The following is a 26,294-nucleotide window of genomic DNA, read 5'->3' on the forward strand; positions in this document are numbered from 1 at the left end:
ACAACCACACTTCTCACTCCCAATGATGGGTTCTGGCTGCATTCCCAAGTCATGCTGGTTTTGAGTTGGAGAAGCAGCTCCTTAGAAACACACAAACATATTCCATATTCTGTCCACAGTTTTTGTCTTCCATTCCCAGGGAAACAGAGGCACTGAGGGCACTGAGCAACCCTCTTTTCCTCCACTACTCTAAGTGCTTTGCTTGATACTCACACACATCATATCCTAATTTCTACCCATTAGTATCATCTGTTCCGTGTTTTCTTCATTATACAGACTCTGGCTGATCTGAACTCACACACGTCCCCTGGGAACCGAGCAGAATGCCTTCAAGCTGCAGATGATAAGCAAACACCAAGTTACATATAATCAATCCCTTGATGAGCTATTTACCATGTGACATGACCAAAATACTTCTGGTTGGGAACTATGTTTATCTTAGTCTGTTTTTCAAACTGCCCACAGCCCTGAAAATCCATGTCAAAGTGTTCAGACGTGAGCTTTCTCTCTATAATCTTGCCTATTGCTTCAGGATTGCCTGTACTTTACACTGCAAATACTGATTTACCTACAGAAGAAGCTTAGTTATTGACAGAAGCCTGTGTCCCTCAGCACACATTTCTTCTTCCACTGCTTCCCGTGGCTTTACACAGAACAATGAACACTTGTCAGAGGAAGCAACAGACTAAATGAAGAGTGGAGTTATACCTGGAACTCATTACAATCATGGAGAAATTCAGCAGCACTGAAAATAGAAATCCAATTTCAGCTCTTGTGAAGAAAGGAATTAGTAAGTGATCCTTTGATCAAGACCGACTCTCTCTCCAGTTCACCTTCACTTCAGCCACACCACTTCACAGATTTGTGTACCTACACAAAGTATTAGATATCTTCTAGTAAGGTAGAAAGGAAAAGCGATGCAGCTGGAGAACCTCGAGAAATGGTTCTGTTCTGTATCACAAATACTCTTGTGTCCTGCTCCCCAGAGGTATGTGAGGTACAGTTAGCTGTCTGAATACCCTCAGAGTTCTGGATCTGGATCCTTCTGTGACAAGTTATCACAAATATCTCATGTTTATTTTGGGCTGCAGAATCTAGGCGTGATTATTTGGACAAGCAAATATTCCCTGGGTAGCACTAACATCAAGAAATACATCAAGAAAAACATCAAGAGAAATTTCTCTGTGGAATCCCTCCCTCCTGCAAATTTGGGGGAGGTGGGGGAACAAAAGAGAATAGGAGTATGATTTCCTGCTTATGTATTTTTCTGTGAATTGAAATCAATCAAGAAAACAAACCTGAGCCTAAAGTCAACCTGAATGCAAAAAATTAGCATCAGGCAAGTATTGAAGAAGATTATTTGAATGTGTCATTTCTAGAATGCTTTTTTTAAAGGACTATTACACCAGGAAGTGAACAGCTACCAAGTAATTTGGATTGTCAGATAAAAGCCTTCATGCATCACAAATAAAACACCAGAAGACTGGTGAGAGAAGACATGTGGAGCATGAGGGCTTGGTAGCAACAGATGCAAAGACACTTAAATGAAGACGGAAAATGTAAGTAATAAAGGAGGTGTTTATGAAAAAGATAAGAACATCAGTAATACCTGAATCACAACACACTCATCTCTCAGCACAGCACAGCTGTAACTTGCCATCTTTTTCCAAGATGTTAGACACACAGCTCTCCAGATCGGTTTTACTATTGTAACAGGCCTCATCCTTAAGACAAATTACACACGAGAAAATTGTGTTGTTGAAATTCTTTATTAAGTTAAGCTCAAGTCAAACAAGAGATCTGTCCCTCCCTTCGACAGGGAAGATCTGTCAGGAGCGAGCCCTGACCCTTCCAGCAGCCTCTGAGCATCAGCTCCACAGAGACCCTGGTGCCCACCTACAAAGGAGCACGCAGGGGGACAGCTCCAGCAGCCCCCAGTCCTGCCATGGCCTCCTCAGCCTCTCCCCACCACTGTGCTCCTCGCCCCCATGGGTGCCCAGGGTGCTACAGGCACCGAGCGCCGCCATGGCGGCTGCCTGAGGCAGCGGGCTCGAGCCGAGGTGGTGCCGCCACCCGGCCCCGCCGCCATCTTGGTCCAGAACCTGTCAGTTTTCCACCCAATTTCCCAGCCTTTTCCACACATTTTCCCAGCCTTTTCCACACAATTTCCCTAGGCAGCCCGCCCGGGTGGCAGCTGCACTGTGCATGAGGGGCCGAGCGGGGGCAGCAGGCGCCTGCCTTTCTCCGAGGGAGCCGGCTGGAGCCGGGGCGGGGGGCTGAGGGTCGGGGTGGGCAGCGCACCCCACTCGGCCTCCTGTTGTCTCTGGCTCCACAGCCGGAGCAGCCATGTCCAAGCTAGAATCACAGAATCATTAAGCTTTGAAGAGCCCTCCAACCATCACCCTACTACCAATGTCACCCAATAACCATGTCCCTAAGCACCACGTCCAACCTTTCCTTAAACACGCCCATGCACAGTGATAGCATCACGTCCCTGGGGAACCCGTTCCAGTGCCTGACTACTATTTCTGAGAAGAAATTTCTCCTAATTTCCAACCTAAACCTCCCCGGCACATCTTGAGGCTGTTCCCTCTAGCCCTATCACTAGTTACCTGTGAGAAGAGGCCGACCCCCAGCTCCCCACAACTTTCCACAAGCCCCCCCTGGCACCCCAAACAGGGGCTGCCATGTAAGCTCTGCACCATGCTCACTGATGGCAGTGCTGCAGGACCGAGATCCCCTCAGATGGCCTGTGAAACAACACCCCGAGTGAAAGGGGGCACCTGAACATGTGTGCTCTGACAGCACCCAGGTTTCCCCTGGCATGCAGGCAGGATGCTCGACTGGGTGCTGACAGACCCAGCGCCCCCACAGAGCCCCTGTCCCTCAGTAGAGCCTGTCCTCAAAGCCTTGGTCCAGAAGGTCCCTGAACATGGTCCTGGTGACATCTGCCCTCCTGGACCTTGCTCCACACTGCTGGGAGATGGGGTAGATGACATCCAAGCTGGGGACAGCTGTCACCAGGTAGAGCGAGGCACACCCCTGTGACAGCCCTGCCCTGGGGCAGGCGTTAGGGTGGCCAGTCCCCTCTCCCGTCCCCACAGCTCCATCAGTGTCTGACTCATGGGGGTGGTTTGGCTGTAGCTACGCTTGTTGCAACGCTTTAACGCTTTCCCTTACCAAAAAAAAAAAAAAAAAAAAAAAAAAAAAAAAAAGGAACTTAGGGAATTAAATGCAAAATATTTAATTAAATAATGAAATATTTAATGAAATGAAGGTATTTAAACTGCAAAGTCAAGCCCTGGAAAGTCAGAACATACCATAATGTGGGTGACCCCAATTTCTGTGCCCATGAGCTGCCCGCGGCTCCTCTCAGGCCTCCCCAGGCACAGAGCTCGGCACTCAGTGCGGGGGGGACACAGCAACACGACAAGGTCGGATCAGGAATCTGTGGCAGCTGCCTCCTGCCAGGGTCCCACTGGACACGTCGTGCATCCCCATGTGGGAGCTGAGGTTTGCAGAGGGTGGGAATGGTTTGGGGCCGCGTGATGAGGGTGCCTGTTAATGGTCTTTGCCTTGTTTTTGCTGCAGAGGTTGGCAGAACAGGTCTGGCGCGTTCCCCCAGCACGCGAGGCCTCTGGAGTGACAAGTGGCTTACCCCGACACCGCGGCGGGTGACCAGGAGCAGCACACCTTGCAGAACAGGAGGTGCTGCGAGAGCCGGACTGACACGGTGGTGCCAGCATCTGCCCCAGGCGGGTGAGCAGGGCTGCGCAGGGCTTCTGGACCTCAGCAACATGTGCACAGGCTGGGGGTCCCAGGATCTGGCTCTGTCCTCGCATGGCCCTCATCAGATCTTTATCTCCACCTCTCTTATCTGGCACTGGGGAATGATATGCGCATGTAATGGCAGTGATTTGGAGCTGTGCTTATTTATGCCAGTGCAGCAGGAGCCAGGAGATGAATTGGTCCTTGCTCCACCAGGGCCGTCAGGAGGCAGGAGCTGCATGCTAACAGGGCGAGAACAGCTGCCTCATCCTCTCCTGCTCTGAGGAGGCCGGGATCCTGTACCGAAGGCGATGGGTACCGCTGTCAGCAGAGGTGTCTGCCACGGGCAGCCACCCTCGCTTGGCACATGTCCCCTCCAGGACCCCCTGTCCTTGCTGGCAGCTCCCAGGGAGGCAGCTCCCAGGTCCAGCCACGGTGCCCCAGACCCCGCATGGAGCCCTGGGCAGTGCCACACGCTCGTCCCCGACCCGCAGGCACTGCTGCCATCCATCCCCCGGCCCGGCGGCGTGCCCGTGTCCCCCTGCCAAGGGCTCCATCCGCTGTTGCTGGTGATGCTCAGGGTGGGGACGAGAGAGTCCGGGGGGTGCACTGAGTTTGCTCAGCCTCAGCTCGCCCTCCCTTGGCAGCCGAGGGGAAAAGAGGAAGAGGGGAGGGCCCCCAAACCTCCGCAGCCCCACCCGCCTCCCTCCCCTCCTGAGAAGAAGAAGAAAACCAAACCAAACCATTAAAAAAAAAAATAATAAAAAAGCAACCCAGCCCCGCGCAGCCGTGGGCTTTGGGACCCTGGAGCCCGGCGGAGGGGCGGCAGGTGCCGGGGATGCAGCGCCGAGCCCGGGGCCGCCTCTGGGGCACCGGGGCCGGCCGGGACCGGGGGCGCGGCGGAGCCCTGCCCGCCGGGGCGGGGGTGGAGGCGGGGGGGTGGCGTTTGCGGCTCAATAACGCCCAGGAGAAGTTGCAAACGGCGAAAAGACAGAGAAGGGGAAAAACACCCCGACACCGAGCCACCCGCCCCATCCCTCTTGCAGCTCCGCTTCCTGCCCAGCCCAGCTGCAGCGCGCCCGCTCCGGCACCCCCGGCACCCCCGGCACCGCGGGTACCCCGGGTACCCCCGGTACCCCCGGCGGCAGCGCCATGGGCAACGCGGCCGGGGGCATGGAGGGGGCTGCGGGCCGGGAGAACCGCGACAGCCGAGCCCCGGGCCCCGCCGCCGCCGCCGCCGCCACCCCGCCGCGGCCGCCGCCGCCCGCCCGGCAGCCCATGCCCGCCGCCGCCGAGCTGGAGGAGCGCTTCAGCCGCGTCCTGGTGAGTCCTGGCCCTGCCGGGAGAAGCAGCCATCCTGCCCGAGCTTTGCCGGCTTTATTTTATCGAATCGCATCATTTCTTTTCTTTTTTTTTTTCCTCCCTCTCCCGGCCCCGCGGCGTGGGCCGTCTCCTCCCGTTGCTCCCGGGGAATGCCCCGGGGATGCCCGAGCTCGGGGCTGCTCGCCCCCGGCTGCGCTCTGCTGGGGGGCAGTGGTCCCAAAGGGCTTGGGTGAGGCTGAGCTCGGGCTCCTGGCCCCCCCCCCAGGAAGCTCCAAACCCCCTGGGATGGGGCTGAGGAGCCGGCAGCAGGCCCGGAGCTGGCGGCGTGTAGCCAGCGAGCAGTGCCAGCCGCACACGCTGCAGCGAGCCGGTGCTGCAAATGTCAACCTGCCTCGCTCACCTCCTCCCGTCCGCCTGGAGCTCCTCTCCCGCACGTCCCAGCGGCTGCTGCTTTCCGGGATCTCTCCCTCTCTCCCTTCCCTCCCTCCTGCTCTCCGCATCTGAGCCCTGGCGTGAGGATGGGGCGCTTCTGCCCTAGCATCTCTGCGTGGCCTTGGGCAAACTGCTTGCTTTCCCTGTGCCGTGGGGCTGAGCTCCCCGCCAGCCCTTCACGGGTGTCTGTGCAGCTCTGGGAAAAGCTCAGGTAGGCAGAGCAGGAGGTGAGCTGAGTGCTGGTCACCAGCAGCACCGTGCTGAGCTGCTGGAAGCTCCTCTCCGTCCTTGGGAGGTGGCGGATGGCCGTGACCTTCACTGTCCAGCTGTGCTGGATGCAGTCCCCACACATGTGCCTTCCCCCGCGCTCAGCGACGTGTCCTTTCCCCCCGCAGCCCCGGAGCGCGGAGGCGAGAGCAGCTCGGCTGCCCTTTCCACAGCCGCCCTGTGCACCACGGAGCTGGGGCACGCTCTGAAGGTCGCCGTCCTGTGTCCCCACGCTCCCCAGAAAAGCTCCGGGGCAGACTGGGAGCCCACTGGGAGCAGGGAAATGCTTGCTGCTTTAATCCCCTCATCCCCTGCACAAAATAAGAGCCCACGCTAACCTGAGCCTGGGCAGGGGCTCCAGCTGTGGACAAAGGCTCCCGGCTCCTGCGGCTGCCGTTACACAACGAGGTCGGGAGCAGTGCCGGTGCCGTGACCCGAGTCGCTCCGCAGCTCCTGCGGCCCCGCAGCAGGCAGGACCCGCCGCCCCGGCCCGCCCGGCCCCAGCCCAGGATGATTTACAAGCTTTCCCGTCGCGTTGCGATTACGGGAGGATTATTGGGGACAGGCAGCACAGCTGAAGTGCCTGCTTTGCCTGCAGCCACAGGCTGTGACTTCTCTGCCGTGGAGAGCATCTGCTTCGGCTCGCTGGGACTGCAGGGGTGTCGTTGCAAAGGGCTCTGCAATGCCGGGGCTGCGTGGTGCTGCCGAGAGCCCCGGGATGGGGCTTTGCTGTCCCCCGGGGGTGGCTGTGTGACTCCTGGTGTGGTGCTTTGGGTGCGGATGGCAGTACGAGGTTGAGATTGTGCCTGTAATGGCTCTGGGGTGCACACATGCCATGGTTGCAGAAGGGGGCTGGCAGCTGGGGATTTTGGGGTGCTGTGGCTGCGATTGTGAGGCCTCAGGAAGTGTCACTTTCCGCTGGTGAGATGAGGCCTAGGTGTGCTCCGGAGGGGTCTAAATCCTAAACTGAAAAGTGATCAAAAAGGGCCAAGTGGTGATTCAAACTCTCCCTGTGACCCCAGCCTCCTTGATCCCAAGGAAAAGCCCTGGCAGGGAGCTACTGGGACAAGTGTGCTGGTTTTGGCGACACGGGAACTGGCTGTCTTGTGAAATTGGATGTCCCAATCTCTCTTCCTCCTTTCATGGGCTCCCTTCCCCCTCCTTTCACCATCCCTACTCATGGCAGCGTTGGTGGGGGGAGCAGCAGGATCCCCACTACGGGGGGATGGAGGGCTGCTCTGCCTCCAGCCACCCTAATTGTATTTTTAATCATCTCTAGGGACCCGCAGTGTTCATGGATTCATTTCTCACCTGCAAAGGGCATGAGTTTAGCACTGGGGTGTGAGCTGGTGGGCTGGAAACCTTCCTGTTCTATTGCTGGGACGTGGTTTGGGTCCAGCACATGGTCTTGGTACAGTGATACCACAGGAGGGTTGCTGCACCCCAGTGCCACGAGGCCATGTCAGTGCAAACCAATTCCTGGCCAGACATCCTAAACTGGCAGAAATAATGGGAAAAATCCAGGCTGAAAGGCAGCCCGAGGGATTGTCGGGTCAGTAGCAGAGCCCTGGGGGTTCAAACTGCTGGTGGGGAGGTGAGGAACAAACCTCACTGTGTGCTCAGATATGGGGAATCTGGTTTTATTCCAGGCATTCTGGCTTATTCCCAGCTAGGGCACCATGGCAGATGCCGCTTTGGCAGAGGGACAGCAGGGCTGTCCCTGTGCCAAGTGACCTGGGACGTGCTGGTGCGGCTCTGGAGTTTGGGGATGTGGGGAGAAGCAGAGGAAGGAGACGGCCTCTGGCTGCTGGGCTGGGGATGTGCTTCTGCTCAGGGCAGCCTGGTTACCTCTTGTTACAAAGGAGGAAAAGAAAAGGTTCAGGAATGGCAAAATGAAACCGTGCACCAAGGGCGTGGTGGAGGTGAGCAGCAGCTGGGCTGCCCAAGCATCCGCAGACAGCTGGGAGGGCTCTGGGGTGGTGGCACTCAGCAGACAGGACCGTGGTGGCCCTGCTGTGAGGTTTTGCTGCTAAACCATGGCAACTCCTCGCTCTGCTGGTCCACGGGGCGGCGAGAGCTTTGCTTTGGCCTCTCTCGGGACCTGGAAGAGAGATCAGCTGCAGCTGAAAGGGCAGAGACCTAAAAACTCTGAGCCTTTGAGGAGCCGGGTGGAAAATTCCCCCCGAGCCCTTGCTTAGGTCCTTGGTGTCACTTAAAAGCAGCAAGTGCTCTGCGAAAGCGGGGCAGGCTGCGGGACAGGGATTAAAACTGGGAGACCTCAAAACTTCACGTTGGTGAAAGCTCCTTGTGTGCCGCAGGGCCCCGGGTGGCCACGAGGCGCAGCTTTGTGTTTGCAGTTGTCCGGGTGAGCTGGCAGCCGGCACCGCTGCAGATGTTTGCAGATGTGCTGCTGGCCAGAGCGCAGCGGTGAGGCCGGTCACCAGCGAGCCCTGGCTGCGGCCACACCGCGAGCTGGGGGAATCACAGGCAGGACAGAAGAACGATGCCCGGCTTTGTGCTGGACCCGTCCCCACACGGCGTACGGGGCTGGCACAGCTCGGCGGGATGCGAGGAGGCACAGCCGGCTCTGTGATGGGCTCCTGCGAGGAGCGGGGAACCCTCTGCAGCTCTGCTGGTGTCCCTGGTGTCCCCGGTGTCCCTGCAGGACATGTGCCTGTGCCACACGGAGATGGGAAGGCAGGCAGCCCCTGCGCCGAGGTTGCTGCGTGTGGCTGGATCAGGCCCTGGCTGAGCTGGGAGGGTGTCCCCAATGTGGGGATCCCCCCACCCCGCCATCGCAGGACGGGCAAACGCTCGGCGGCGAGGCGAGCGTGGCTGCTCAGTCTCATTTCCCCACCGTGCGCTGAGAGCAGCTTCTGCTTGTTCTTAAAATAGAGCCGGGAGCAGCAGGCGGTGGGGAGGCCTTGGCCACAGCCGTGCGCTAGCAGGCGCCTGTCCCTTAGCAACTCCTCGCCTCCCCCGGGGTGGGCTCCGGCCTCCGGAGGGGTCCTGCCCGCTCCCCCTGCCAGCTTTTCCCTCTGGCACGTGGTGGGTTTGGGACGCCGCCACGGCTGGCTCCGGGGACTCCCTTACAGGGTGAGCCGGTCCCGGGAGCGTTGCCCAGCCCTGATTGCGGCGTGCTGGGCTCGGGGAGAGCCCGGGCAGTCCCCGTCCTGCTGGGTGCCTGGCGCTGAGCCACAGGGAGAGGCTGTGGCCTCCCTCCGTGCCAGGGTAGGAAGGGTAGAGGGTAGGAAGGAGAGATGTGCTCCCTGCAGCGGGGATGGCTCTGGTGACGCTTGCTGAAGGGGACAGCACGGGAACGCCAGGCAGGAGCATCGCGCCCCGTAGCCACCAGGGACGGTGCAGCCCGGGGCCGGCGTGTCCCATGGGCTGCCAGCCCAGCCACCCGGTGCCGTCAGTCTTTCTGCGGCCAAGCGGTCGGTGAAAGCCTCCAAGCCGCCACCTTGGGTCCGCTCCAGCTCCTTTCTTGTGGCAGACAGGGGCTGCTGCTTCGCGCCAGCGGCTGCCACCTTCCCCCTGTGTACTGTGAGGAACCACACACGACAGATTCAGCCATGGGGCTCCCCCAGCTCCCAGCAGGGTGTCCCCAGCCTCTCCCAGGCCGTGGGATGCTCGGGCTGGGCTGCCCTGTTCCACGTGCTGGCTGGCATTTGAGGCTTTACACTGGGACCAGAGCTTCTCGTCCGTTACGTGGTCCTGCATCCATGTGCACTCACCCAAATCTCCACAGGAGCTCCCTGCCAAGCGCAGTGGAGCACCGCGGCCCCGCACGCTGCCCCTCTCCTCCCTGCTTTCTCCCACCCCAGTGCCACCGCTCCCAGCTGCTGCGTGTGGCTCCCTCCCGGCCCTGCGCAGGCCAAGAAACCGCAGAAGATGCTTGAGCAGCTCGGCCACGATCCCTAAGCAACGGCCGTCTCGTTTCGGTCTGGTTTTCACTCGAGCCCATCGAGCAGCCAACCAGTGATGACGGCGCTGCCGCGTGTGTTTTGCAGAGCAAACGCTTCCGTGGCGGATGCTTTTAATTTTCTGTCTGGCTGGGTGCAGAGACTGGCCCTGCTCATCTCCGCCTGCTCGGAGGCCACTCGCGGTGTGCGCAGCCCCTGCTTGTGTGTGGAATGAAAATTCGGGGTGCCTGACACTCAGAATAACTCTGCCAGGCAGGAGCCCTCTGCGCAGCCTCAGTGTTGCGGTTGGTGCAACAAGAAAAGGCCTTTTCGTAGCGGGAAATGATGTAGGTGCTGCCTCACCTCCCCCCGTCTGGTTTTAGGTGCAGGGTAAATCCCGGCACAACCTCCAGCAAGCCCTCCCCGTGCTGGCTTTGCCTGAGCTCAGGGTCCCGGCCAGCCACCTCCCGTCCCAGGGCGTCACTGAGATGTCACCGCAGGCGCTGGGGACCTCCCGTCCCGGTGGGCTGTGTGGGAGACCCTTGGTGCCATCTGTTTGGGCTGACAGGAGCGTGGCGGGCCGTGATGCTGCTTGGTGTCTGCGCCCGCCCTCGCAGGCTGTGCAGTCTGGTCCTGACGCAGCCCATGGCACGGCAGGACGGGGACGGGCTCGACGCCAGGTCCTGGGTGTGATGAGGGTGCTGGCCTTGGAGGTGGGTTGTGATTGCTGGGGTAAGTCCCCTTTTCCTCTCCATCTCGTTCCTGCCATCCCAGTCCCCTGAGGAGGAGGGGAAGGACCAAGTCCTTTGTTTACCGCCTGTGAGGCCACCCTGCCCCACATCCCCGGTGGCACCAGGGCCCCCAGCAGGAAGCGAGAACCGGTTTCTTTGTGCTCCCGACTGACGCCACGGACCACAGCGGGGCGCCCGGGGTGGGAGGCCACTTCCTCCGCCTGCACCACGTGCCCCGCGGGGGAAGGCAGCCACCACCCAGTTTCAAACCCAAACGATGCCACATCCTGCCACCGGGCCCGGCCCTGCCTGCAAGGACGGGGTCGTGCCAGCCTCATCGGGGATAGATGGACTCAACTGTCACAGCACAGCCACCTCCGTGGGGGCATCGCTGGCACCCCGCGCTCTGTCAGCATCCTCGGCCCGTGGGAGGCCCTGTCCCACCAGTGATGCTTGTTCCTGGGTTTTCAGGGTCCTACACGTGATAATTTGAGTCCCTGTGACGTGCACAGCCTTTGGGATAACCCAGCACAAAGCTCATTGTTGCTCCACGGGCTGGGGGTCCCTGTGGGAGAGGTTTGGGCTGTGCAGCAGGTGCCACCGTCCCTTTTCTGCAGATGGCACTGATGGCCAAAGTGTGTTTTGTGAAGGCTGCTTGGGTGCGTGGTCCCACCTGGCACTCTCTTGGGGCTGGGAGAGCCACCAGGCATCGGTCTGACCCTTCTGGAGGGTTTTATCCATCCCCATGGAGGGATGGGGACCGCGAGGACAGGGCTTCCCCCAGCAGAAGTGGCACCGGGGATGGCACCAGGCTGTGCCAGTTGCCCGTGGTGGATCCTGCGTGCAGTAGCCCAGGAAGTGTTATTGCAGCAACAACTCTGGGTTTCCTGGCTCTGCCACCACCTCGGCTGCCTCAGGACCTGTCCGGCCACTCTGATGCAGCCTCGCAGCGAGGCTATTTCTGGCCTCGCAGCCTAATTTTAGCCTCATCGCCTTTGTCCTGCGTGCTGCTGTGCGAGCTGCCTGCTGCGGGCAGCTGGGAGGAAGCAGCCAGGCTCCAGGCAGCCCGGCCAGAGCCAGCCGAATACCGGCTCGGCGTGGTGGTGTGGGGCCCCAGGCAGCTTGGGGACCATGGCTTCAGCCTCCGTGCGGGCTCCTTTCCACCCGTATCGCCCTGTTTTGGCTGATTGCAAAAGCAGCCTGGCGGGTACTTGGTGGAGGTGGGTGCTGAGGTTTCCGCTCCTGCCCGGCATGTTGGCACCTTTCCTCTTGACGGGCTCCTCCGTGGCTACCCGCGTCCCTCCCTGCTCAGCTCTGATCCCGCCCCAAACCCCACAGGATGCCTTTTCCCCAGGGACGTGGGTGTCCCAGGGCAGTCCCCAGTGGTGCCTGCACCCCGCATCCCTGTGCCGGGGAAGCCAAAACTGGAGGTTAAGGTGACTCGGAGCAGGGCTGGGGCTGTGCACTGTCTCCACATGGCTCCATGTGGCCAGGCTGCAGGCTCTCCGTGTGAGTAGCAGCCTCAGCTCCTGCTTTCCTTAGGGCTGGATCGCCAAGAAATCGGTCTTTTGGGAAATTAAATCATCCATGACCCAAGCTGAGCTCCCTGAACGGCTGAGGCGTGCGTGCAACGCACCTGGCACAGCAGGCGGCATGTCCGAGGCTCTGCAGGTCCACCCGTGGTGTCCCTCCGGGACCCACCCCGTGCACTGCAGCACCCTGCAGGCAGGAGCTGAGCCCAGGGTGCCCCGGAGCCCCCAGCCTCAGCGAGGAGCAGTTTCAGTGGCTGCCTCGTGCTGCTCGGGGAGCGGAAACCACGTCACGTCCTGCTCAGGCGGCCCCAGGGGCTGGCGGCGGCTGCGGAGAGGCCGATGTGGGGTGGGGAGGTGGCGGCCAGGTTGTGTAATGCTGGCACGAAAGGAGGGGGGTGACACGCAACACCCTGCCCCCAGGTCGGGTCTCCAAAGAAGCACTGATTTCACCACCTGGGCTCGTTGCGTGCCCACAGGGACGGCTTGGAGCCATCCGTCACCATCACACCGTGGGGACTCGGCTGTGTCTCCAGCCCCTGTCCCCGTGTGGGGTGGCTGAGCAGTGACCAAAAGGCTCAGCTGGGGATGGCACCTGGGCTGGCTGAGGCTGGGAGCACGGTGTGCTGGTGACATGGGTGCGTGGCTCCGTTTTTCCCTCCAGCACCCCATGTCCTGCCCTGCCCCCCACTAACACCCAGAGCCCTCTGCCATGGAGACCCCAGACACCTCCAGACAGGGACATTGCTGACGGGTCCTTGATGCCGGGTGGTGGTGTGATAGTTCCTGGGGAAAGCAATGTCCCTGTGGTCCCATTGGTGAGCAGGGACACCGGGTGCCGCGTGAATGGGGGGTACCCCAGCCCACAGAGGGGTTTTGGGGACACCCCTGACCCCTGTCTCCCCGCAGAACTCCATGAACCTGCCCCCCGACAAGATGCAGCTGCTCAGCCAGTATGACAACGAGAAGAAATGGGAGCTCGTCTGCGACCAGGTGAGGTCCAAGTGCAGTGACGCCTTGCTGGCCTCACTGCTGGCCCTGTCCCCAAATGCTACTCAGGGCTGGTGGCCGCTGGCCTCAGATCAGCCCAGCACATGTGGCTGAAGCAGCGGATCTGGGTGCTGGCATCCATCTCCATTAGCGAGACAGCAGCTTATTAGCCTGATTAAACATTGAAGTGCGACCATCTGCAGCACGGGGTGCGGGTGGCTGCAGTGTGCCCAGGCAGTGTGTGGAGCAGGGACAAGGTGCAGAGCAGGGTGGTGTTTCCCCATGCCACAGGCAGGTGGCTTCAGCCTCTCTCTGTGGCTTGTAGGAGCGCTTCCAGGTGAAAAACCCACCGTCTGCCTACATCCAGAAGCTGAAGAGCTACTTGGACACGGGCGGCGTGAGCAGGAAGGTGAGGGCTTCCTTGCACCCCATGGGTCCACCCTTGTCCCTCGGGCCCAGGCCCGGTGCCAACGGCTCTCCCTGTCCCCGCAGTTCAAGCGACGAGTGCAGGAGTCGACACAGGTGCTCCGGGAGCTGGAGATTTCCTTAAGGACCAACTACATCGGGTAAGGAGGGTGAGCAGGGGGTCCTTGGTGTCATCCGGCTGCTGCTGGGACAGAGACTCGTGTGCCGGTGGCTGCTGGCTGTGGGGGTGACAGCGGGGTGTGGAGGCAGGGGGTGGAGGCTGGTGGCTTCATCCCTGGGGTGGCTTTGATGGGAGGGTGGAGGGGCCGAGGCGGCGGCCAGCTGTGCCCTGGGTGCTGCAGGACCTGAACCCCTGCAGTGGCAGCAGACCCCAGGGGCTGTCCCCTCTGGGTGTCAGGGCCTGGGGTCAGTGTGGCACCCGCGTCCCTCAGAGAGGTGGCACCACACAGCGGTGCCGTGTCCCCCGTGTGTCCCCACCTTACTGGGGACCTCTGGGCTGGAGGGGAAGAGGGGAGAAAGAGGAGGGCTTGTGGAACCCACTAACCCCTGTGCTCCCCAGCTGGGTCCAGGAGTTTCTCAACGAGGAGAACAAAGGGCTGGACGTGCTGCTGGAGTACCTCGCCTTCGCCCAGTGCTCCGTCGCGTACGTCCCCGCTGCCACTGGCATCCCGGGTGCCCCTTTTCCCCTGAGACCCTACCCTGGCTCTCCGGTCGCTGGGCTGGGATCAGCCTCCCCCCAAGCTCAGAGGGGCTGGGGGAGCTGGGGGGGTCCAGAGCTGCAGAGCTCCGTGTCTGGGGGAAACCAGCGCCCCATTTGTCCCCAGCCCCGGGGACCGCAGAGGTCCCCACGTGCCTGCTGGCATCGGGGGTGCTGCTTGCTCACCTCTCCCCGACCCCACCAGGTACGACATGGAGAGCACCGAGAACGGCAGCCCGGGCTCCGACAAGGGCAAGCCCCTGGAGCGGTCGCTGGAGGATCTGAGCAAAAGCAACTCCTCGTCCCCCACGCAGGGCGTCTCCAAAGTGCGGCACCTCACCGTTAGGTAACACGCGGACCCCGGCGCCGCTCCCCGCTCTCCGCCTCGCTGCACCCCGGCCCCGCCGTGCCATGCCGTGCTGTGCCGGCTCAGAGAGGGGCTCGGCAGGGAGATGCAAGCCTGGTCCTAGATATGGGTCCCTGGTGCTGTTCTGGGGACCAAGGGGGAGACAAAGCCGCGTGTGCTCTCAGCAGTGCTGGAAGCCAGGGTAAAGAGCAAGGTTGGGGCAGTTCCCACCGCCCAGCTCTGCAGTCCCTGCAGCTCTCTGCTGTGGGATGCCCTGGCCAAAACTGGGGTGGGAGGATCAGGGAAATGAGCACAAATCAGAGCTGCTTGAGATTTTTGGGAGCAAATCCCCACCCTGCTGCTGCATCAGACATAGGGGCTGCTGCCGGCGAGGGTTTAAAAGCAGCGAGGGTTTGAAGATGACCGGGCCTGCGCCCTCTGAGCCGGTCCCAGCAGCCGGCGGCTCTCGCTTGCTAACCCTGCAGCCCTCTTCTAACCCCGCTCTTCTCTTGCACGCTGCCGGGGGATGTGCTTACGGTAGGTGACGGGGCTGGGGTGCCGGCGTGGTGGAGATGCCCCGGAGGGGCCATGCAGCCCCCGCTGACTCGCTGCTGGCCCCAGCGTGGGGATGGCCCCTGTGGTCGTCCCCGACGGGCAGGGCGGTCCGAGGGGACACCCGGCTGTGTCCACCCTGGGAAGGGAGACGGCTGCCGTAGCGTGGCTGGGGGCTCCCTTGGGACCGCGGGGCCCCTCGTTCCCTGCCAGCACCTCCAGAGGAGCCGGCGTCCCCCGTGCCCCAGGGACAGGTCGGGAGCGATGGCTCGGATGTGGCACCCGCGGGATCCCAGCCCCAGCCTGGTCGCAGGCTTAGGAGGGCTCAGCACCGCCCGGTGCTCAGCACCAGCCCCTGCAAGCGGCAGCAGCCGCCCTGCTTGCCCCCTGCCCACGTTCCCCCAGCCCCTGGCTCCACACCCCGGCCGTCCCGCGGGCCGCGCGGGAGCCCCGTTTCTCCCTCCTGTCCTGCAGGCTCTAACGCGCCTCCAGCTGCTGCCTCTCGAACCAGCACATCCACACCCTCCTCCACCACGTCCACCCCAGCGTCCCCTGCAGCGCCCCGGGCAGCGATGGGGACAGTTGCCCCAGGTCACCTGGCAGCTCCTATTCGCCCCGGTGAGCCTCCGAGACCGCCCATGCGCGAGGGGCACGCGGCCCCCCCCTGCCACCCCAGCCCCACCGCGGCCACCCCCCACGCCTGGCGTCCCTTGGGCTTACAGATGGGGATGACCACCAGGCTGGACATCGGGGCTCCCTCCCATGGGAATGCAGCTTGCTGGGTGCCCCGGTTTTCCTGCTGCTGGCTGGTGAGCCCAGGGCCACCGAGGCCACCGCCTGTCCCCCCCCCGCCCTCACGCTGCCCACCCCCTGCTTGCGCTGCGCCCCGCGGCTGCCCCCGAGCCCCCTGCTCAGCTGCCCTCTTGCCCGTGCAGGCTCAACCCCTCGCACAGCAGGAAGGCGCTGAGGAATTCCCGCATTGTCAGCCAGAAGGACGACGTCCACGTCTGCATCATGTGTCTCCGTGCCATCATGAACTACCAGGTGGGAGCAGGCAGCATCCTCCGGGATCCCTGGGAGACCCCCAAAAGCCTCCAGTCCCTGCGCTGCCCCCATCAGGGTCAGAGTCTGGCTTTGGGGTATGGTGAGGAGCACACATCTGCTGCCCCCCAGCTCTGATGGCTTGGGGACACCCAGACTTTGCTCTCAGATGTCCTTGCTCAGCCACCTGCTCAGCAGGAACATGGCATGGGCCATAGCACTAGGTCCCTGGGCATCCCTGGGGAGGGCAGGGGTATGAGCGACCCCATTAATGCTCCTTTTTCCCTCAGTCTGGCTTCAGCCTGGTGATGAACCACCCAGCCTGTGTCAACGAGATCACCCTGAGCCTCAACAACAAGAACGCCAGGTAGGGGCTGTCCCCTCTCACTTGTCCCCTCAGCTGCGCCACGGCCACGACCCCTCATGGCCTGTGCCTCCGCAGGACCAAGGCGCTCGTGCTGGAGCTGCTGGCTGCCGTCTGCCTGGTCCGAGGTGGCCATGACATTATCCTTGCTGCCTTTGACAACTTCAAGGAGGTGAGTCTCTGGGAGGGACACACGGTCCCCATGCTGACCCCTGTGCACGTGCCTCAGTTTCTCTTTGTGCAGCAGAGTCCTGCTCCACTGAGACACCCTTGATCCTAAAAATGCCTGTCACATAACTTATCTGGGGTTGCTCCAGTTGTTGGGCTTGATGTCCCCATGCCAGCACATGTCCCCAGGGCTGGGATGGCACGGGGACGTCTCAGCAGGGATGTCCTGCACCCGGCAGGGCTGGGATGGCATCGGCAGTGGGTGCCTCCTGCCCTGCCATCCCCACGGGTGCCCACCTTGGCCGTGCCCCTCCCAGCCCTCAGCCCCTGCTCCCACCCCAGGTCTGTGGCGAGAAGAACCGCTTTGAGAAGCTGATGGAGTATTTCCGAAATGAGGACAGCAACATCGACTTCATGGTGAGCGGTGGGGGAGGCTGGGGCCCCCGCTGTGCCCCCTGCCCCACGCTGGGCTGGAGACACCTGGGGACCCACAGCCTCCTGCCCTGGTGGCAGCTCCTGTGGTCCCCCCAGGCCTGTCCTTGGCTATGTCCCAAGGGCTGCCAAGTCCCCAAAATGCCGTGCCCCCAAAAGCTGCTGGTCCCTCCCCAGGGCGTTGTGTCCCAAGGGCTGCTGAGCAGCTGGCTGTTTCCCAGATCCCCGTGTCCACAGGGCCGTGAAACCTCCGTGCTGTCCCCAGGGACTTGCGTCCCCAGGGCTGCTGAACCGCCGTGCTGAGCCTGCTCCTGTCCCCGCAGGTCGCCTGCATGCAGTTCATCAACATCGTGGTGCACTCGGTGGAGAACATGAACTTCCGTGTCTTCCTGCAGTACGAGTTCACCCACCTGGGGCTTGACCAGTACCTGGAGGTGGGTGGTCCTGCGCCGCCCCGAGCCCCCGCTGCGGCCGCGGCTCCCGTCTCGGTGGTGGGTGGGCACTGTGGCTGCCACCACCCGTGACGGTGCCGCCGGTTGTCCCGTGGCAGAACCTGCGGCTCACCGAGAGCGACAAGCTGCAGGTGCAGATCCAAGCCTACCTGGACAACGTTTTTGACGTGGGGGCCATGCTGGAGGACTCGGAGACCAAGACGGCTGTGCTGGAGCACATGGAGGAGCTGCAGGAGCACGTCAGCCAGGTGGGACGTGGGCGCGTGGGCAGGGGCTGCTGACGCAAGCCCCAAGTGGGGCGGGAGGCAGGGCTGGGCCACGGCGGCTGCGGCTGAGCGCCGGTGCCTCGTCCCCACAGCTGACGGAGAAGCTGCAGGATGCGGAGAACGACTCCATGGCCAAGATAGCGGAGCTGGAGAAGCAGCTGAGCCAGGCGCGGCGGGAGCTGGAGGCGCTGCGGGTGAGCACCGACGGGTGCTGCGATGCTGCCGGGGCTGAGGGGGGGAAGCGGATGCGTGGGGAACCTCGGTCAGGGGGTGCTGGGGGACACCAGTGACACACCGGGGTTTGTCACGCCGCAGGAGCAGCTCAGCCCGCCGCGGCCACCCAGCCCGCCAGCCCCACAGCCCCAGGAGTGCTACCGGCTGGCACTGGAGCGGCGGCTGGCGGAGCTGGAGGAGAAGGGGTTAGTGCAGATCCTGCGTGGGCCCGATGGAGACGTCGCCATCGAAATTGTCCCCGTCGTCATAGAGACCGCAGCAGCCCCCGTGGTTACCACAGAGGCCACCGCCGCCAGCACAGGTACCGTGGGTGCGGGGGTCCGCTTCCTGCTGGGGACAGCTGGCGCCGGGGAGGGGTGGCAGTATGTTCTCTGAGCACAGCCAGGGAAACCGAGGCAGGGGGCGCAGGGATGTGCCCAGGGACGTGGAGTCGCTCGGTGGCAGAGTGGTCCTGGCAGCGGCACCGTGTCCTGCTGCTGCATCAACTCACCCACTTCTCATTTCCGTTTGCAGATGCTCCTGCTCCAGCTCCGGCTCCAGCTCCGGCTCCGGCTCCATCCCCACCTCCTCCCCCTGAACCTGCTGCCCCCCCACCACCTCCCCCACCGCCCCCCCCTCCACCCCTGCCTGGGGCTGAGCCTGAGCCCCCCGTGCCCCCCCCGCCCCCCCTGCCCACGGGTGCCGCGCCCCCCCCAGCCCCTCCGCTCCCAGGTGCTGCAGTGCCCCCACCTCCCCCACCGCTCCCTGGGGGGCTGGAGGGCCCTGTGCCACCCCCCCCACCGCCCCCACCGCTTGGCGGGGAGTCCCCCGCCGGGCCCCCTGCTGCCGGTGGTTCAGGTGAGTGTGGCCAGGGGATGGGGTCCGGGGACAGCGGGGACGTCCTTGGGGTGTCTCGAGCGCCAGAGGCATACTGGGGTGGGTTTGGGCCCCCGCCGGTGACGCTGCCTGCCTCTCACCCCGCAGTGAAGGTGAAGAAGCCGATCCAGACCAAGTTCCGCATGCCCGTCTTCAACTGGGTGGCGCTGAAGCCGAGCCAGATCGACGGCACCGTCTTCACAGAGCTCAACGATGAGAAGGTGCTGCAGGTGAGGCCATGCAGGCACCTGGGGGGTGAGTACAGGGGGCTCGGTGGGGCCGGTGCCTGCGCCCATGCCGCACCGGTGCTGACGTTACCCCGGCCTTCGTTGCACCCCCACCCGCATTGCACCCGTGCTGGCTTGGCACCCCTGCCCACGCTGCACCCATCTGTGGTGTCGCTGGCTCACGTGGCTGCAGCCCTGGAGGAGCTGGAGGCCAGCGCCGTGCAGAGCGACAATACGGGGTCTGTGGGACGCGGAGCCCTGCCCTCCTCCTCTCACCCCATCCCTGTCCCCTTGCTCCACCCTCAGCCTCTCCTGTTCCAGCCGTGTCTTCTTCCCCATCTTCATTCTCTGCCTCCCTCCCTCCCTCTCCCCACACCTTGTCCCCTCATTAGCCCCTCCTTGCCCTGTCCCTGCCTTGTCTTCATCCCCTTCCCCATCCTCAGCCCCCAACTTGTCCTCTCCTCCTCCCTCCATCTTCATCCTCTCGCCCCTCTCCCCCTTGTCCTGTCCCAACCCTCCGGCCCCATCCTCATCCCAGCCGTCCTGCAGCAGCTCCCAGCTGTGCCCTCAGCCCTGTCCCCCCGCAGGAGCTGGACATGAGTGACTTCGAGGAGCAGTTCAAGACCAAGGCCCAGGGCCCTGCCCTGGACATCAGCGCCCTCAAGGTGAAGGCCACGCAGAAGGCCCCCAGCAAGGTCACCCTCATGGAGTCCAACAGGGCCAAGAACCTGGCCATCACCCTCCGCAAGGGTGGCCGCAGCATCCAGGACATCTGCACAGCCATCGAGACGTGAGTGTCCCCTCCTCAGTGGGACAAGGACGAGCCAGGGCACCGGGAGGGAGGCGGCAGGGGGCTGAGGGACCCGCTGCAGGGTCTGCCTGTGCTGGGGGCGTCCCACCACCCGCTGCTCCTGCAGGTACGACCAGCAAGCCTTGAGCCTCGATTTCCTGGAGCTGCTGCTGCGCTTCCTGCCCACCGAGTACGAGCGGACGCTGATCGGGAAGTTCGAGCGGGAGCAGCAGCCTCCGGAGGAGCTCTCGGACGAGGACCAGTTCATGATCAGGTTCAGCAAGATCCCGCGCCTGGCCGAGCGCATGAACGTCATGATCTTCCTGGGCAACTTCAACGACACGGCCCAGCTGCTCATGCCGGTGGGTGTGGGGGCACGGGTGGGGGGACACAGCATGGCTGTGGGCGGCACTGGGTGGGCAGCCTCCTGCGGCGGGGCTCACACACTTCCCCTGCTGTTCTCAGCAACTCAATGCCATCATCGCCGCCTCCATGTCCCTCAAGTCCTCCAGCAAACTGCGCAACATCCTCGAGGTGAGGGGTGCGAGGCCGTGGCCCCATGGGGGGATGTCTGGCCAGGCCGGGTGCACGTTGGCAGTGCTGACCTGCCCCATGCATCCTGACTGCGTGGGGGCATGGGGTGCGGACGTGCCCCCGCTGCTGGGCTCAGCCCCTGGCCCTACCTGAGCCCTTGCACCTCCTCAGATCGTGCTGGCCTTCGGGAACTACATGAACAGCAGCAAGCGCGGGGCTGCCTACGGCTTTCGGCTGCAGAGCCTCGATGCGGTAGGTTTGGTGCGGGGCTGCCCTGCAGGTCCCTTGTGCTGTAGGGAAGGACGTAGTGCACACAGGCACTGTCACTGCACGGGGACAAGCCGAGGGGACAGGGCGTTACAGGGACCGGGTATAGGGACAGAGGGACGTGGGAAGCAGCTGTAGGGATGGAGAGACATGGGGGCTGGCCGTGGGGCAGAGGGTTACAGGGACCAAGCATGGAGATGGAGGAACGCAGGGAGCAGCCCTGGGCACAGAGGGACGTGGGAAACAGGCACAGGGATGGACGGGTGCAGGAACCAGCTGTGGCCGTGGGTGAGTGCTGGGAGTACCTGAGGGGACAGAGAGAGTTCAGCTGCAGCAATGGGGGAAGCCATGGGAATGGAAGGGTGCAGGCACCAGTCACGGGGACAGAGGGCTGCCCTGAGCAGGGGTTGGTGGGGCAGTGGGATGCGGGATGGGGCTGACACTGCTCTCTCCCAGCTGCTGGAGATGAAGTCGACGGACAGGAAGCAGACACTGCTGCATTACCTGGTGCGGGTGATCACGGAGAAGTACCCCGAGCTCACTGGCTTCCACACCGAGCTGCATTTCCTCGACAAGGCTGGCTCAGGTAGCACCCGTGGGCACTGGGCTGGGGACCACAGCAGGCTGCAGCCCCCACGTGGGGACTCTCAGAGCCTGCCCTGACCCTGGCACTGGTCACTGATCACCGTTTCTGCAGTGTCCCTGGACAGCGTGTTGCAGGACGTGCGGAGCCTGCAGCAGGGCATGGAGCTCACCCGCAAGGAGTTCATGCGGCAGGATGACAGCCCCGTGCTCAAGGAGTTCCTCAAGGCCAACTCGGAGGTGATGGAGAAGCTGCAGGCTGACAGCAAAACTGCCAAGGTGGGTGCTGAGGGCAGCGCAGGGTGGCGGGGCAGGACTGGGTCCCCATTGCTGCATGGGGTCACCCTGGGATGATATCTGATGTCTGATGCCTGTGCCCCATGGGAGAGGCTCTGGGTGGGATGTGGCTCCAGCAGGACTGCCAGAGCCATGGGGGATGTGGATGGGGGCACCGAGGTGACAGAGGGTGGGTGGGGGACAGTGGGTGGCTGGGCTCTGCTGCCAGGCCCCAGCCCCCCATATTGGGGTGTCTCTGCCCGCAGGAGGCATACGAGTCAGCCGTGGAGTACTTCGGGGAGAACCCCAAAAACAGTCCCCCCACGACCTTCTTCCCCATGTTCATGCGCTTCATCAGAGCCTACAAGGTAGGGGGCCGGGGGTGCCCTGTTTCTGGGGGCTGGGAGGGGACTTGGTTTTTAGGGGGGAGTCTGACCCCACTTTGGGGTAACTGGCCACAGCCACACACAAGGCTGGGGACCTGTGGGACAGAGAGACCCTGGCACACAGAGCTGCCCTTTGGGGCCGGTGCAGGCACTGGGTTGGGGTGAGGCAGGGGCTGCCAGAGCCCCCTTGGGATTGCCGAGGAGCAGAAAGCGGGGGGGGGCGTTCCTGCAGCACCACAGCAGAACCCCACAGCTCAGCGTGCCTTCCCTGCACCTCTCCCAAGAAAGCAGAGCAGGACATCGAGCTGTGGAAGAAACAAGAGGCTGCGGCCAAAGAGGCAGAATCCAGCCCCAACGGCAGCGAGGACCAGCTCGACACGAAGGTACCTGATGTGGGACACTTCCCTGTGCTGGTGCAGGCTCTTGAGCATCCCTTCCCCAGCAAATCCCACCCTGCTGCCCTGCGGCTTCTCCTGGATGAGGCCAGGAGGCAGCAGCCTGGCTCGGTATCACTGTGCCCTCTGTCCGGGCTGAATTTGGGAAAGGGCAAAGGAGCTTTTCCAGATGGGATGTGCCATTCACCCCACTCTGTCTCCACCACAGTCACCCATGCAGAAAGCCAGGCGGCAGCAGATGGATATGATCGCTGAGCTGAAGAAGAAGCAAATGGTGAAGGAGCCGCTCATTTATGAAGGAAAAGACGGTGCCATCGAGGATATTATTTCAGGTGAGGGGCAGGGTGTCTCCCCTGGTGCTTGGCGCTCAGAGTCCCTGGCCAGGCCGTGCCAGAACAGAGTCCCCATGGGGTGCAGGTCCGTTGGGTGGGTGCCACGGCTTGTCACACAGCCCTGCGATGGCCGGGAGGGAGCACAGTGCTGGGAGAGATCCAGAGACAGTGAGGGCCGGGCAGCTGCTGGGTCGCTGGGAGTTGGACATTCAGGGCTGGGCTCCCAGCTCTGCTGCCCCTGCACGGGGTTTTGACGCATGGGGCTTCGGCACAGACAGCGCTGCAGCCAAGTGGGTGCAGCTGGGAGAGCCTCCCTGGCGGGGGCCCTGAGAGCTGTCACAGCTCGGAGCCAGGGAGCCACCGAGCCCTGCTGGGGAGCCCAGAGCCACCTGCAGCACCTCCCTGTCTGCACAGCAAAGCCGCCGAACGCTCTCTGCCCTGTCTCATAGCTCTTCCTCCTCTTCTGCTTCTTCCTCCCTTCTCCTCCTCTCCGCTGTCTCTCTGGATCACTTTGCTCAGCTCTGAAAACTGTTCCTTTCACGGCCCGGACGGGCAAGCGCTCGTCCCGGCTCTTCTGCGATGCGAGCTTCAACGAGGAGAGTCCCCTGTAGCGGCTGCCTGTAGGTAATGGGGGGCAGCCGGGCTGGGGGCACGGGCACAGCCTGGGTGGGCAGAGGGGCACAGGGGGGCTGCCGGGCTGCGGCTCTCCTCCTGCATTTCTCTGCCCAGCACCATTCTGGCTCTATGGCCGATCGGCTGGGCCCAGCTCTCTGCTGAAAGCCACCCCCAGGGCCGCCCCAGCATCAGCCCCAGCGCCGTGGCACAAGGCTGGGCACTGGAATTGCTGCAGGATCGGGTCCCACGGGCTAGTTTTTCCCAGCTGCCTCCTTCCTGCCTCTGTGCTGCTGGTCAGGCTCCTCCCAAGCATCCCCATGGACGGGCTGACCCTGGGCGGTGGTGGGGACGAGGGAAGGGTCCTGCCTGCAGGTGCAGGCTTTGCTGGGGCGGGCAGGCTGGTGGCTTGCTGAGCCGGTGCCTTCTCCCCTTTCAGATCTGCGGAACAACCCCTACCGGCGCGCAGACAAGGGCCGCGGCAGTGCCAAGAAACGGGCTGTGGGGCAGAGCCTGCAGGCGACGCCGGACATCTCGCTGTGAGCAGGGCAGGCCTGTCCTGCACATGCAGATGGGACTGCAGGGCGTCAGCCCGCCAGCCTGGGCCGACCCACGGTGGGGGGACGGTGCCCACTCCTCGCTGCTCAAGCTGCTTCGTGTGCCAGCCCACCCTGCTGCCCCTGCCCTGCGTGCCCATGGGTCTGACGCAGGGCTCCCCCAGCAATTGCTTAGCGATAACACTGAGCTCCTCTCCTCTGAGCCGGCAGGGATGGGGGGAGCACAGGAAGCCCCCCACCTTGTCCTGATAGGGAAAGGGGCTGCCCTGCCCCTTGCCCAGGGCTGCTGCGTTGCCCTCCTGCTGTCCGGGGCAGCCCTGCACACCGGTGCGCCCCTCTCCTCAGCTTGCTGGTGCCTTCGATCTCCCACTGCAGGAGGGGCAGAGGGTTGGCAGCCGGGGCCACAGTGCTCCTGGTGCTTCTCCCACATCTCCCGTCGGTGCAGAGCCCTTGGAGGCCGTGCTCTCCTCTGCTGCAGAGCGGGGCGGGCACAGGCTTTGCCTCCTCTCCAGCAAGAGCCTGCTGCAAAGATCCCACCCTGGGCACTTCATGTACCCCAGGAGCTGGCAGGGGTGCTATTTTACAGTGATTTTCTATGTCTTCCTTAAAAAAAAAAAATCTCTGTGCTATGGGAGCAGGGGCTGGGACACCCATGGGTTCCACAGGGTCTCACCAGGAGCCTAAGGCTGGGGTGAGCAGTGCTGGTCTATGACAATCAGCAGGATCAAGGATTCACCATCCCCGAATCGCTACGTGGTGGTACCTGGCCTTGCCCTCCTGCCTCCCCAGCACCCACCTCTGCTCTTGGGGCTGCAGCCTCTCAGACACCGGTGCCCATCGGCCCGCGGGGACCACGAGGCTGCTCCCGTTCGCCAGCAGTTGCACGATGCAACCCGCAGCAGGTGCTAGGCAGCCTCCAGCCCTTGCAGCAAATACCGCGATATCCCCAAACAGTGCAGGGTCACAGCTGAACTCGTGCAGGAAAAGGAGGACAGAAAAGGGGTGGGCTTGGATGTAGCCAGAGAGCTGCATCAGCCTACAAATAGCGACTGAAGCACTGGCCTTTATTCCTCCCCACCCTGCTGCTGATCAGTCAGAGCCGTGCACTGCTGCAGTTAACCTGTTAATGCATTGACTTTGTCACCAACGCCCCCTACTTGCCCTGCTGCGAGGACTCGTGGTTGCCGTGTACATTCTCGCTTGCCCCAGCTTTTAGACCAGGGTCAGTCCTCGTTACAAGCCAGAGCAGTGACTGCTTCCTGCTGTAATTACGATGCTAAGCGCCACCGGCTCAGTATCGCGCCAAGCTCAAAGGGAGGGAAGGGAAATGAATGTGTAACTTATAAATGCCTTTAAGCCAGAAATGTAAAACATTAACTGCTAATTTGTATACATTATTTTTATATACTGAGGGCCTGTTTAATCCAAAGCAGAACTGGTAATAAACCAACTCTATGGATAAAGCCCGTGTCTGTGAGTGGGGGCGAGCTCTGCGTGTGGGCCGGTGCTGAGCAAGTCCCAGTGTTTGAGGCCTCTCAGGCTACCTCCAGCCTTCGCGGGCTGGGTGCAGCAGCTGCCGCTTGCTGCTTTACTAACAGTAAGACATGAACTGCACAAGGAACTGCTGCTGGGAGTGGCGGCCCCGCTCCTTTGAACTGCTGCAAGTGGAAGATGTATTTCTGACTTGTCCATGCCTGCAGGACTGGCAGCAGGGGCGATTTAGTGGATGAAAACACGAGAAAGTAAGTGCCAGGGGACAACAGGAAGGGCAAGCCAGGCCTTGCGACACTTCATAGGCACAGTCCCCCATCTTTAACTGCGTTGTCCTTGAGGCGGCGGCTGTCAGGCCCTGGCACCCACATGAGCGCGTGCGCATTGTCACCAGGATGCTCGGGAAGGCACCCGCTGCCCCCGCCAACCCCAGCACGGAGCTGCAGACATCTCTGGGCGAGGCTCAGTCCTGCACCAGGGCACAACCTGGCTTCTCAGCTGGGCTGTCCTCAAAGACAAGGGCTGCTTCCCAAAGCTGACCCATGTCTTTACAGGGAAGTCTAGGAAATCCCAAATGCAATCAATGCACCTTTTTTTTTTTTTTTTTTTTTTTTTTTTGTGGACAGCTGATCTGACTTCTGTGTTCACTGTACAAACAGGTACATGATAGCAAAACTCAGCCTCCCAACCCGTTGGCTGGAATTTGGGTTTTCCATTTCAGGTAGCTGATCTCATGCGCTCACTGACGTGGCCGTGAGCACACCTCCAGTCCACCGCATTGACAGAAAGGCACCGTGCAAGTGGAGGCAGCTTCTGCACCAAGAGGGAGCCAAAGCCCATGCTGCACGGTGTGGGCAAACCTCCGGCATCATCTGCTTAACCTCAATTCCTCAGGATCCTGGAGTGATTTCTCTTACTCTTGAGGGGAAGATGTGTCAGCCCCCTGTACAGCAAAAGCCCCTGCCTGGAACATAAAGCAACAGCGAGCAGTGCCCTCTGCTTTCCCTTGATCAGTTGAACCTGGGCCTTGTCAAAACAGCACAGGAGATGCACTCAGGATAGCTGGA

The 26,294-nt window shown here is 62.2% G+C and overlaps 1 protein-coding gene across 1 annotated transcript; it reads left to right on the forward strand.

The window, feature by feature from the left end:
• Positions 1 to 4,746: 4,746 nt before the first annotated feature.
• On the forward strand, positions 4,747 to 23,839 carry FMNL1 (formin like 1). The gene is made up of 26 exons (XM_084300936.1): positions 4,747 to 5,091; positions 12,865 to 12,948; positions 13,271 to 13,354; positions 13,438 to 13,511; positions 13,931 to 14,014; positions 14,274 to 14,414; positions 15,902 to 16,010; positions 16,298 to 16,374; positions 16,450 to 16,543; positions 16,882 to 16,956; positions 17,295 to 17,405; positions 17,522 to 17,671; positions 17,782 to 17,883; positions 18,005 to 18,224; positions 18,437 to 18,760; positions 18,887 to 19,008; positions 19,593 to 19,795; positions 19,923 to 20,157; positions 20,261 to 20,329; positions 20,501 to 20,581; positions 21,053 to 21,182; positions 21,294 to 21,457; positions 21,721 to 21,822; positions 22,125 to 22,223; positions 22,444 to 22,567; positions 23,619 to 23,839. The coding sequence occupies exons 1-26, from the start codon at positions 4,921 to 4,923 to the stop codon at positions 23,720 to 23,722; spliced, it is 3,333 nt and encodes a 1,110-aa protein (XP_084157062.1). The 5' UTR covers positions 4,747 to 4,920; the 3' UTR covers positions 23,723 to 23,839.
• Positions 23,840 to 26,294: the final 2,455 nt, after the last annotated feature.

The sequence above is a fragment of the Netta rufina genome, assembly GCF_964035555.1.
Source record: "Netta rufina genome assembly, chromosome: 24".
In the NCBI taxonomy this organism is placed as follows: domain Eukaryota; kingdom Metazoa; phylum Chordata; class Aves; order Anseriformes; family Anatidae; genus Netta; species Netta rufina.

Coding starts and splice junctions, on each gene's coding strand:
- FMNL1 (XM_084300936.1), top strand. CDS start 4,921: ATGGGCAACGCGGCCGGGGGCATGGAGGGGGCTGCGGGCCGGGAGAAC. Junction 5,092..12,864: donor AGCGCTTCAGCCGCGTCCTG/GTGAGTCCTGGC, acceptor GTCTCCCCGCAG/AACTCCATGAACCTGCCCCC. Junction 19,009..19,592: donor ACGATGAGAAGGTGCTGCAG/GTGAGGCCATGC, acceptor GTCCCCCCGCAG/GAGCTGGACATGAGTGACTT.